This window comes from Ambystoma mexicanum, chromosome 7q (assembly GCF_040938575.1).
Source record: "Ambystoma mexicanum isolate Mex_15411 chromosome 7q, UKY_AmexF1_1, whole genome shotgun sequence".
Taxonomy (NCBI): Eukaryota; Metazoa; Chordata; class Amphibia; order Caudata; family Ambystomatidae; genus Ambystoma; species Ambystoma mexicanum.
Window position 1 is genome coordinate 1,107,488,569 of NC_090941.1, and position 12,806 is coordinate 1,107,501,374.

Here is a 12,806-nt window from a genome sequence, read left to right on the forward strand (position 1 = left end):
ATCAACCACGAGCCAACGCTCTGGGTCGGGTAAGAGGAAGGCCGAGCACCCGGCAAAGCTCCTGGAGAGGCCCCGGTTGAGCTCGAAGGCGGAGGGGGAGCGAGGCAGTGTCCCCCCCCCCCCCTCAAGGAGAAGGCGGTGAGCGCACCAAGGGTGGCGAAAGCCTTAATCCATCCGGCCAAGGCCTCTATCGAGACAGTCGCGGCGGCCCTGGCTCAGCCTGTGGAGGCTACGCCGGTGGTGGCGACCTCGGGGCTCAGAGTCTCCCTGCCACCGCGGAGGGAGTCCTCTTTTATGCCCATCGACAGGACCCCCGTGAAACCTCCGACGGAGAAGAAAAAGGGGGGGCAGGAGGTCGCCGTGGATTCGGCCTCAACCTCTGAGGAAGAACTGATCGAGGTCTTAAGCCACGGCGTTGGCGTGGAAGAAGACCAGCCCGTCGGGAGGGATCCCGACGCAGGAGACGACGACATCGTCAAGGGTACCGACGGGGCCCCTGACCGCCCGTCGGATTCCCCTCTGCCAGTGCCGCAAGACAACTCGGCGGCCATTTTGTTGGCTATACAGTCCTTATGCTCAGAGATAAGGACGAGACTGCCGTTACCAGTGGAGGAACCACTCCCGTCGGGGGACCCGGAACCAGGCCCTTCGGGCAGCCCCCCTCCTAAGAAAAGAAGGATTCACCCTCCACCTCCTTTTCAGCCGTCGCGCCCCGTTCAGCCCTCCTCCCCGTCCACGACTCGAGGGGATGATACGGGGACTGACACGGCCGCAACGGGTACGGACGACGAGGTGTACAACGAGGATCTGCCGTCGTCTCCTCCCACCCGGGCTTCCCACCCCCACGAGATTGGATCTTTTCACTCCATGATCGCCAGGGCATCCGAGCTCTTCCAGCTCTTCCAGCTCTGCCCTGAGGAGAAGAAGAAGGAAGGTTTCCTTTATCAGCGGCGCGAGGCCAAGAGGAAGACGGTCCTCGCGGTACCTCTACTGGACGATATTTGGGATGAGGGCCTCGCCCTCCTCAAGAACCCATCCACGACGCCGGCTAGAAGAGACCGGTACGAGAAGAAGTACTGGGTCCCGGACACGGCCCCCTTGTGCCTCCGGGCGCAGCCTACCCCGGACTCCGTCTCCGCGGCGGCCAGGAAGAAAGCGGGGGGGGGTTGCGGCCTCCACGTCGACTTCCCCGCCGGATGGCGAGGGAAAGAAATTGGACACGATGGGGCGCAGGGTCATCTCGTCTGCAGCGACGACGATTAAGGCGGCTAACACCTTGGCTATCGTAGCCCGGTACGACAGGGAGCTGTGGTACAAGCTGGCTCCCCTGCTGGACTTCCTACCGGATGACAAGAGGGCGGATGCCCTGGAGATCTTGCAGGAAGGTGAGGTGGCGTCGGACCACGCCATCACTATTGCGACGGACATCGCCGACACTGGATTTCGCCAGTTGGGCAACGGCGTGTGCCTTAGGCGGCGTGGATGGCTCAAGGCTACTGACTTCCGTCAAGACGTACAGACCAGAGTCCTGGACATGCCGTTCGATGGGAACAACCTGTTTGGGAAAACAGTGGACGATTCCCTTCAAGCCATTAAAGCGGACACGGAGACAGCCCGGGCTCTCGGGGTTCTCCAGCAACGGCGGCCGCCCTTTCGGAGCGGCGGAGGCAAGGGCGCCTCCAAAGGTTCCGGCGGCGGATTTTCCACCTACCGTCAAGCGGCCCGTTCGTCGTCTCAAGAAGCTTACAGGGGACGAGGCAAGTCAGGCGGACCCCGCCGTCGTCGCCAAGGAGGTCAAGGCGGCAAAGCCTCGTCTAAGCAGGATTGAACCGGCCGTGGGGTCGGGCCCCCACCGAAGCACCCCGGTGGGAGGTCGGCTGGCGAGCTTCGTCAGCGTGTGGGAGTCCATCTCCACCGACCGTGGGGTGCTGGACGCCCTAGCCCAGGGCCACGCGCTCGAGTTTCAAAGAAGGTGCACGCGCGTCCCCCCTGTGGCCAGGAAAGAGCTTCACGTCCCTCAGCTTCTCTGGGAGGTAAGGGCGATGCTAAGGAAGGGCGCCATCGAACTCGTCCCAAGGAGGCTTCGGGGCTCCGGAGTTTACTCAAGATACTTCCTCGTGAAGAAGAAGACGGGAGGATGGCGCCCCATCCTAGACCTACGACGGCTGAACAAGTTCATCAAGGCTCAGAAGTTCCGGATGGTCACCCTCCAGCACGTCCTGGGTCAGCTGGAGGAGGGCGACTTCCTGTCGTCGTTGGATTTGGAGGATGCCTACTTCCATATTCCCATCCTAAAGGGGCACCGAAAATTCCTCAGGTTCGTGGTCCAAGGGCGTCACTACCAGTTCAGAGCCCTTCCCTTCGGTCTACGGTCGGCACCCAGGGTATTCACCAAGTGCCTTGCACCAGTGGCGGCGCAGCTGCGCCGAGAGGGGATCCACGTCTACCCCTACCTGGACGACTGGCTCATCCGAGCCAAGACGAGGGAGCTCGCTGTGGAACACACGGCAAGGACCGTCCAACTTCTCACGGACCTGGGATTCTCCGTGAACTACGCCAAGTCCCACCTGGTACCCGCGCAAAACGCACTGTTTCTGGGAGCGAAGCTCGACACAGTGTCCCTTCTGGCCTCCCCGTCGGAGGAAAGGACCAGGTCCATCCTGGGCAAGGTACAGCGGATGTTGGTTTCCGACGCGGCCAAGGTGAGGTCCATCAAGTCCCTCCTCGGAATGATGTCTTCTTGCATCTAGGCTCCGGATGCGCCCGTTGCAGGAGTTCCTGGACGCGCGCTGGATCCAAACGACGGGCAGCTTCGAGGAGAGGATTACACTCGACGAGAGTTTCCGCCGAGCGATCCGGTGGTGGGGCACCCGCGCGCATCTGACGGCGGGCATGGACTTCCAGACCCCAGACCACCAGGAGACAGTGACCACGGATGCCTCCCTGGAAGGGTGGGGAGCGCACACCGAAAATCTGCGCGCGAGAGGCCTTTGGCTCCCGACGGAGAAGTCCCTCCATATCAACGTCCTGGAGCTCCGTGCAGTGTTCTGGGCCCTCAGGTCCTTCCTTCCGTCCCTCAAGGGCAAGGTGGTGAGGATCTTCACCGACAACACCACCACCATGTTTTACATCAGGAAACGGGGCGGAACCAGGTCCCCAGCACTGTCCAAGGAGGCGCAGGACCTGTGGCATTGGGCCGTCGCCCAAAGGATGTTTCTGGTGCCGTTTCATCTGGCAGGGATAAAAAACACCATCGCCGACCCACTCAGCAGGGAGCTGCGCTTGTGCCACGAGTGGGAACTACGGCAGGATCTAGTGGATCGCCTCTTCCGACGGTGGGGCACACCCCAGATCGACCTGTTCGCGACGGCGACGAACTCCAAGTGCCGGAGGTTCGCCAGCAGGTTTCCCCAGCCGAGGAGCATGGGCGATGCTTTCTCGTTCCCCTGGGCGGGCCTGTTCCTGTACGCGTTCCCCCCATTGCCACTACTGATCCGGCTCATCAACCAGCTCAAGAGGTCACGGTGCAGGATGATCCTCGTCGCACCTGCGTGGCCGAGGCAGATATGGTTCCCGGACCTTCTGGACTTGTCAGCGTCCCCGTCAATCAAGCTGCCAGTGGACGCGGATCTGCTCTCCAGAGAAGGAGGCGCCATCCTCCACCACGACCCGAAGTCGCTGAACTTGCAGGCCTGGCTCCTGCAGCGCTAGAGTTTGGAGGATACGACATACCGGCCGACTGCAGAGAGGTTCTTGCAAAGGCCAGGGCGTCCTCGACTCTTAAATGCTACGGACACAAATGGGAGAGGTTCTCTGTCTGGTGCCACGCACAGAAGATTAACCCTCTAAGGATTATGGCTCCCCAAGTACTGCCGTACCTGTTAACGCTGGCCAAAGCTGGACTGGCACACGCGTCCATCAAGATTCATCTTGCTGCGATCTCCCGATACACTAGAACCACGGGGCGGACGTCCTTGTGGTCTCATCGTCTGGTGAAAGAGTTCATGAAGGGACTGTTCAGATCGTTCCCGCCGGTGAAGGCTCCGGCCCCGGCGTGGGAGCTCAACATGGTGCTGACCAAGCTCATGGGACCTCCGTTCGAGCCTCTGCACTCGGCCCCGTTGAAGTTCCTGTCGTGGAAAACAGCGTTTCTTGTGGCCATCACCTCCGCACGACGGGTGGCAGAGATCCAGGCCCTTTCCTGCAAGGCCCCGTACTTGACTTTTCACGACACGAGGGTGGTGCTCAGGACGCACCCCTCCTTCATGCCCAAGGTGCCGTCGGACTTCCATCTCAACGAACCCTTGGTGTTGCCTGTGTTTTTCCCGTCGCCTTCGTCGCCGGCTGAGAGGACTTTGCACTCGCTGGATGTGGCTAGAGCGCTGAAGTTCTACGTGGATCGCACAAAGTGTTTTCGGAAGACGTCACAACTCTTTGTGAACTTTGGACCTGTCAATCAGGGGAAGGCTCTCTGGAAGGCTTCCATTTCCAGATGGCTCTCTGGCTGTATCATGTACTGTCACCGGTTGGCAAACCGACCGGTGCCTGGCCGTCCGAGAGCACATTCCACCAGAGCGATCGCAGCTACCACGGCGTTCCTATCTGGTGTGCCCCTGCTGGACATTTGCAGGGCTGCTACGTGGAGGTCGACGCACACCTTCACGAAATTCTACTGCGTCGATCGGGATTCCAGGGAGGAGTCCAGGGTCGGCCAAGCAGTGCTGCGCAACCTGTTCGCCTGAGGTGAGCCTGGTGAGGAGGTAAGATTGCTTAATGTTGAGTTTGATGTGATGCTTAATGTTGAGCCTTTGCCACCTCCCGTGGTTGTGCATGTGGGTACTGCTATGTATTCTTTATTCATGAGCATGTGAATCCATGCCAGACCCCATGCTGGAGAAGGAACAAGTTACTTACCTGTAACTGTTGTTCTCCAGCATGGGTCTGGCATGGATTCACATGCGAACCCTCCCGCCTACCCCTCTGCGGCTCTTCACTTGGTCATACTGCCACTTCACGTGCTTCCAAATCTGAAGATGGCTGCCAGAGGCGGGGCTTAGGTAGAGGGCAGTCATTGGCTGTGGTCAGTATGACGCAGAGACCAGTGATTGGTTACTACTACGAAAGACAGATCAGAAACGAAACTGATACTGGTTTTTTCTTTACCGAGGATTCCCAGCCTGACGACGGGGAATATTCATGAGCATGTGAATCCATGCCAGACCCATGCTGGAGAACAACAGTTACAGGTAAGTAACTTGTTCCTTCACCACAACCCGGAGTCGCTGAACTTGCAGGCCTGGCTCCTGCAGCACTAGAGTTTGGAGGGTACGACATCCTGGCCGACTGCAGAGAGGTTCTTGCAAGGGCCAGGGCGTCCTCAACTCTCAAGTGCTACGGACATAAATGGAAGAGGTTCTCTGTCTGGTGCCGTGCACAGAAGATTAACCCTCTGCAGATTACGGCCCCTCAAGTATTGCCGTACCTACTGTCATTGGCCAAGGCTGGACTAGCTCACGCTTCCATCAAGATACATCTGGCCGCCATCTCACGATACACCAGAACTACGGGACGGGCGTCCTTGTGGTCTCATCGACTGGTGAAGGAATTTATGAAAGGATTGTTCCGATCATTCCCGCCGGTGAAGTCCCCCGCCCCGGCGTGGGAGCTCAACGTGGTGCTGACCAGGCTCATGGGGGCCCCATTTGAGCCTATGCATTCGGCACCATTGAAGTTTCTGTCGTGGAAGACAGCGTTTCTCGTAGCCATCACCTCCTCACGACGAGTGGGAGAGATCCAGGCCCTATCTTGCAAGCCGCCATACTTGACGTTTCACGACACGAGGGTGGTGCTGAGGACGCACCCCTCCTTCATGCCCAAGGTGCCGTCGGACTTCCACCTCAACGAACCCTTGGTGTTGCCAGTTTTCTTCCCGTCTCCTTCGTCGCCGGCTGAAAGGACTCTGCACTCGCTGGACATAGCTAGAGCGCTGAAGTTCTACGTGGACCGCACAAAGAGTTTTCGGAAGACATCACAGCTGTTGGTGAACTCTGGGACTGTGAATCAAGGGAAGGCTCTCTCGAAGACTTCCATTTCCAGATGGCTCTCCGGCTGCATCATGCACTGTCACCGGTTGGCAAACCGACCACTGCCCGGCCGTCCGAGAGCCCATTTGACTAGAGCGATCGCTGCTACCACAGCGTTCCTGTCTGGTGTGCCCCTGCTGGACATCTGCAGGGCTGCGACGTGGAGGTTGACGCACACCTTCACAAGATTCTACTGCGTCGATCGGGACACCAGGGAGGAGTCCAGGGTCGGCCAAGCAGTGCTGCGCAACCTGTTCGCTTAAGGTGAGCCTGGTGAGGAGGTAAGAGAGGCTTAATGTTGAGTTGTTGTATTGCTTAATGTTGAGCCTGTTGCCACCTCCCGTGGTTGTGCATGTGTGTACTGCTATGTATTCTCTTATTCATGAGCATTTGAATCCATGCCAGACCCCATGCTGGAGAAGGAACAAGTTACTTACCTGTAACTGTTGTTCTCCAGCATGGATCTGGCATGGATTCACATGCGAACCCTCCCGCCTACCCCTCTGCGGCTCTTCACTTGGTCATACTGCCACTTTACGTGCTACCAAATCTGAGGATGGCTGCCAGAGGCGGGGCTTAGGGAGAGGGCAGTCATTGACTGGGGGCAGTATGACCCAGAGACCAGTGATTGGTTACTACTAAGAAAGACAGATCAGAAACGAAACTGATACTGATTTTTTTCTATATCGAGGATTCCCGGCCTGACAAGGGGGAATATTCATGAGCATGTGAATCCATGCCAGACCTATGCTGGAGAACAACAGTTACAGGTAAGTAACTTGTTCCTTGCCCTATATGAAAGTGTGATTTCCCTACCTGAACAAAACTAAGGAAAGTCTGAGTCAAAGAGTCCAACTTAAACGCCTGTCTGTGTCTAAAACCTTTGCTTGCCCTCACAACTAAAGCTAAACAGTGTATAGGGTTGTCAATAATCAAAGAAATGGTGATCAGCACAAAATGCTGAGCTTCTTTCCGGCTCCCAGTTCAAATGTCCTTCTCCAAGTTCAAAGCAATACAGTTCAAACACAAGAGGTCCTGTGCCACTATCTTCAAGACAGTAGGTATAGTTCATCAGGGCTCAAGGGTCCCTTCCCCAAGACATCACTGTAGCAAAGTTCAAACAAAAAGGAGTTGTATGACCTTGTCCTCAAGACTGTAGCTGTAGTTTACGAAGTCTCAGGGTTCCCTTCCCCAAGACTTAAACATTGCAACCAATGAATGATTTACTCTTTTAAAAGTTCAACTTCACTCTGGGTCAACTTGGCCTTTTTTCTAGGTTTGCATCACCAGCTCACTCGTAGTGTTCCTTCTTGGTGTATTGTGCAGTGTCTTTACCTTTTATAATGTGGGGCTCACTGGTCTAAGCGCAGTTATCAGACCACACGGTCCACCCATCACAGTTCGTGCAACCAGGGCCACTTGATTCTTTAGCCCCACGTAGGTTAAAGAATCTAGAGTAAGAAGTAGTGTTCAAGGCCATGATCCTCAATGGGCCCACAAAGTGATCTTTATGGGGTCACTTTCTCTTCTTGTCGAGTCGATTAGCTGTAAATCTGAAGCATTTGATGTGAGTTTCCTTTTGTAGTGCTCTATGAAGAATAAAGAAGTTAGTAATGACTGGAATGTTGAAGAAGAAACCTGTTTAACACTTAAGTACGAGGTGAGCTTTGTTTTTGTTCAGATCCCTTTTTTTATGGAATTTAGGAGGACTTTGGTTGTGAACATGTTCTTGTTGTTGGAGTTGGCGTGGCTGTGATTTTAATACTGCTCCTCTGTCATGGTTTTACTGGGGTTGATTCTGTTTGAGTTCCAGTCCTGTTCTGTCTTGCTGTGCTTTGATTTCAGTTGCTTTTCTATTGTTGCAGTTTGTTTTCATCCCGTTTGAGAAGTTGTCGTTTTTGTCTCGGTGCAGCTTTGTTCTTCCTTTGTTGTCTTACAGTAGATGTGATCTTCACGCATATTTAACTTGTTTGGTTTGCACAATCTTCTGCATTCATCAAGTTTGGTTCTGCTCTTGTTCGGTGTTAGTTGATTTTGTATGGGTGTTTTTTTTTTTTTAATGCTTTCTATAGGTGGGTTTGTTTGATGCTTTCTGTGTTTGTGTTCCTTTTCTCTGATGGATGTGATTGGTATAATCTGTGTTTCTGTTGCCTCGCTTTGACAGGTTTCTTGCCCTTTTTGTGCGATGGTGGATATTGGTTTTGTTCATTTTGTGCGGGTCGAGTTTACCTCTGAACATGGTCTTTGTTGGGTAGCATTATGTTGTAGAGTTCAGTTGTGACAATGGTATATTCCATGTTTTTAGAACTGTCTCGCAATTGTGTTCTTTATTGGCAAAGTGTTGTTGTTACCCTTTTTTCTGTTGGCTACTTTTCATTCTGTTCTGCGTTATGGTAGTATTTACAACCCTTCTTTTTGTTGGCAATATTTTTGATCACATTTTTGGGTTGGGGGGTTTGTTTCCCATTTAGTTTTGTGTTGGACTGTACCTGTTCCTCTTATTTTATGTTGAGTTTTGAAGGTAACGCTCCTTTTGTTTAATGTGGTCTAACAGTTTTGTTTTGATGGAATTTATGATCCTGCTTTCTTTGCGTAGTTTGTTTTTGACAACATTATGTTTAGATGGAGTTAGGTTACAGGTTCTCTTATCTTTGTTTTTGACATTTTATTCTCCCCGACACTTCATTCTCATTTATTGAATATGTCGTGTAACCCTGCTCTTTTTCAGTTAATGTGAGTGCTATTCTGTTCTGCAGGGGCAACACATTGATGTGGCGTGTTTGTCATCGGTAGGGTTTCTTTTGACTCTATTTGTTTTGATATCTTTTGTGTTGGTCAAATTAAATTAATACCTGTTCCTTGTTGAAGTTTGGTTTTGATCTTATTTGTTGTTGAGTCAGGCTTTCCCACAGTTGTATATTGGTAATGTTGGTATTGCCAGTTCTGCCTTGGTGGTGTTTATTTCAACATAGTCCTGTTTAGTGATGTGTAGCTCTGCTCTACATGTGGTGATAGTAGACTTGGTTCTTTGGCAGTTTGTTCAGACTTTGTGCTGCTGATACTCACTCACTCGCTTGTGTGTTTGTTTCTGCAAGAGACCTCAGTTGGCTAAACAGAGAATTTTAGGTCACAGGTTTGAATACTAGCAGGTCAGTCCCACCCCTTTATCCTTCACAAATTCAGTTACGCAATGGTAATTCCTGTTGAAGCTGATAGAGGAAAACCAGTTAGTATACATGATAAAATGGCATTTCATTTTAATTATTCTTTTCAGTTTGCTTTTAACTTATGCTTTACACTTGTGTCTTGAATATGTTTATTCCTATACTGTGCTAATGGGGTATGATATTGGAATTGTTATTTTGTGGCCTTGGTTGTCGTATTCAGTTTTCTTTTGTCAGTTTGTTTCTTCTGTTATTTCTTAACGTATTTGTGTTGGTAGAGATTAAGTGTGGCACATTTCTTTGTTGTGACTTGGTTTAATTCTGTGCCCCCTCAGCAGTGCAGGTTGTATAAATGTTTGAGCATTTGTGTACCTCTTTTGAAAAAGGGTGAGAGTCCCTGTAATGAGAACAAACAAAGTCAAATAAGCTTCTCTACGCAATGGGATGATGTCCGTGTAGGAGGCCTACAATGATGTTTTTAGGTCTGTGCTACAGCAGAGCAGAAATACGAATATCATTCTTGACCCGGCAAACATTTTTTGTAGCAACTACTTCCCTTAATTGAAAGACCATTTTGAAAATATAGGCCATCTTTATATCCGCCAGCACCATGGCCGAGTTAATATTAGTGGATGTGGGTGCTCGTGGCACTGGGCTGAATAAATCAACTGGGCAGTGCAGGTGGCACAAAAGATCAGACTTGTGCGTACCTGTTGCTATCCCTTTTTCCTTGTAGGAAGTATTGGCTTGACTATAGGGAATAACATTGACAGGTTTGGACCTTATCTGGAGCCCTGCTGTTAGGTAAATTCCTGATTCATACCCCGTTTTGTGGAAGTGGGGTGGGATGTTTTACCATGTTCCGTTGTGGTTGGGTTTAGGTCTTCTCCCTTACTGTAGTGTGAAGGCTATACAAATATCTGCTCTACTAAACTTTAAGTACTCAAAATAATTTGTAAATCCAGTTTGAATATTCATGCTGGTGCAATCCCAGTCACCCATTTCCCTCTGTGTGGTTCTGATTTGTAGCATTGGCTGCTTATTGGGATCCTGGTGCAGGCATGGAATGTTACCAACCTTGGTCTGTTTTCAGTCCGGTCTGTGATCGCCCACGCATAAGAGAGCAGACCGGGCTGGTAATGGCCAACCAGCCGAGCCTAAGGTAGGTCTAAGCAAAGCAAGGTCTTTGCTAGGGGTCGGGCCGTTAACAGCCCTGTCTGTTTCTGAAAGCTGTTAGCACCCTTGGACTCCCTCCTGGATCCCTCCTGGATCCCTCCTGGATCTCGCTCCTGGGTACGAACAATATGGAAGCCCTTTTGTATGGGACTCTCTGGTAACCGGCTTTGTACGCGTTCCAAATTCCCATACATTTCTTTCTTTTTAAAACAGCAAACTTAAAATAGCGGGCGGGAGAATAGAAAAAGCACATTGTCCCTCTTCTCTTTCCTATGCGTGCAGATAGAGATCGGAGCCATAGAAGGAGACATATGGGGTCAGGTAAGTGGAGTGTGGGGGGAATATTCGGGTAATGAGGCACTTGGGTGGTAGGGCCAAAAGCGGGACACCAAGCCGATGGTGGTGTTCGTGAAAGCTGGGGGACGTGTGAGAAGGTATGTCGGCTACTTTCCTGGCTACTGATTGGTGGGCTCCTCTCCCTAGGGTGCTACTGAACTTTGGCTTTCACCTCTTAGTAGAAAGCATTTGACATGACATGAGTTGGGGTGTTCCCCACCAAACAGCACTTTTTAGAGATTTTTGTTGGAAGTTCATGTTGTTTAAACCCATTTACATCCTTAATTTGTAATCTATTTGTTTCTTCTGGAGAAGCGATTGCCACGTCTCAAAAACAATGTTTTCTTCTTAACTTACGGAGCTAGAAATAAAATGTACTTTTATTTTGAACTAATTCATTTACTTATAGGAGCAGTTCCTATTCTATAGGAGCAAATGAGACTGCAGTGTATGTCCAATTCCACACATAAGCAACAAATAAAGGGCCATATTCCGTTTATCTGAGCCTCTATTTGTTTTTAGGGGGAGAGGGAACCCCCTGCGAATTTCCTTTGTATGTTTGAATGTGTTCCCATTGGTTGTACATGTATGTTTGGGGGCATCTTGAAGCAATTTTGACTGATCATCAGAATAATGCTGATATTGGCTATTTTCTTTAAATAAGTGGCATGTGTGGGCAGAAACCCAGAGTACAAGGGGCACGGGGCGTTGCTGCTCCTCTTAGCTGTGAGACATTGCTATTCCATTTAATGGGGCAATGTTCTAAGAGCCCAAGAGGCTGCTATTCCTATAATGGAACAGGATTGAGATCTTTAAGTGTCTAGCACTGGCCTATATAGCCTGACAATGGATCGCAATGCTATATCCTGTTTCTCACATGTCAGATAATCCTTGCTGGGCCTCATTCTATTGATGCCTTTATACTTTTTAAGGTAGAACTTGATTTTTGATTTTGGTTCTGATGCTGGTCCAGTTCTGTTCCTTGCAGGAAGAATTTGGCTACAATGCTGAGACGCAGAAGCTGCTCTGCAGGAACGGGGAGACCCTCCTAGGGGCTGTGAATTTCTTCGTCTCCAGCATCAACACTCTTGTTAATAAGACCATGGAAGACACCCTGATGACTGTTAAACTTTACGAGACTGCAAGGTAAGCCCCCACGTGTAGGACCTCATAGGTACACATCATTTTGTGTTCTTACATAGTGCTTCGAAGGATGAAAAGCTTATTGTGGTTGGTCACATGATTCGAACTTGTGAAGTGCCGGCTGCCCTCGTGTCGTAGATCAGCGATTTACATGCGATATCCAACAAACAATAGATGCATTGATTTGTTTTTTTTCACGTACTTGCACAAGTTTCCCAAGTCATAGATCTTCTTGCCTAAGAGTTAGATTTGGAGGACATTCTCTTTTGTGTAACCTCTTCTCTCTTTGCTATAACTGGCTGGCCCTTAAGTGCTGATCTTTGAGCCAACTTGTCTTCATGTCTGTTTGCAGCCTGAAACATTCCCTCCTCAGTCCCGTGTGATACCATTGCTATGGCATAAAGTGCTGTACAAGCAACGAGGCATATCATAGCCTTAATGTATACACACAGCTCCCTGTACAGGAACCCTGAGCTGTGAAGCGACTGCCCTCGCACACAATATATTATCAGATTATCCAACGCCCCCGCCTCTTCCTGGGTGCCGGCCTGCAAAATATCCTAGAATGTGTCCACAGATCCCATAATAGACGTTAGTGTATCCTAGACTGGGGCCACATCTGACATCCTGACTTGGCAGTCTGAATTACTATTCAGGGGTTTTCAATGTGGAATAATTTATAAGGTAATCCCAGTTCAAAATGCCACCCTCATTTAACTGGGCAGCTGAAGAACATCTAGAGCCCACCACACAACCAAACACTGCGTGTTATTAACTATCTAGGATGCACCCTGGACTCGGGCCTATCACTTTCTCATCACATCAACACTGTGTCCAGAACCTGTAATTTCCACTTGTGCATTGTCAGGCGAACCTTCCCCCATCTTTCCTACCCTCAGAGTCT

At 50.9% G+C, this 12,806-nt stretch overlaps 1 protein-coding gene across 7 annotated transcripts in view; it reads left to right on the plus strand.

Annotated features, from left to right (window-relative positions):
* ARFIP2 (ARF interacting protein 2) overlaps nt 1-12,806 on the plus strand; it is a 466,032-nt gene that overhangs the window by 389,538 nt on the left and 63,688 nt on the right. For 5 of the 7 annotated variants that reach the window (XM_069640486.1, XM_069640481.1, XM_069640484.1 and 2 more), the window contains one exon: nt 11,733-11,905. In XM_069640486.1, coding sequence (XP_069496587.1) covers nt 11,733-11,905 — 173 coding nt within the window. The remainder of the gene's footprint in view (nt 1-11,732; nt 11,906-12,806) is intronic. The other 2 variants (XM_069640482.1, XM_069640485.1) reach the window with 1 other exon arrangement.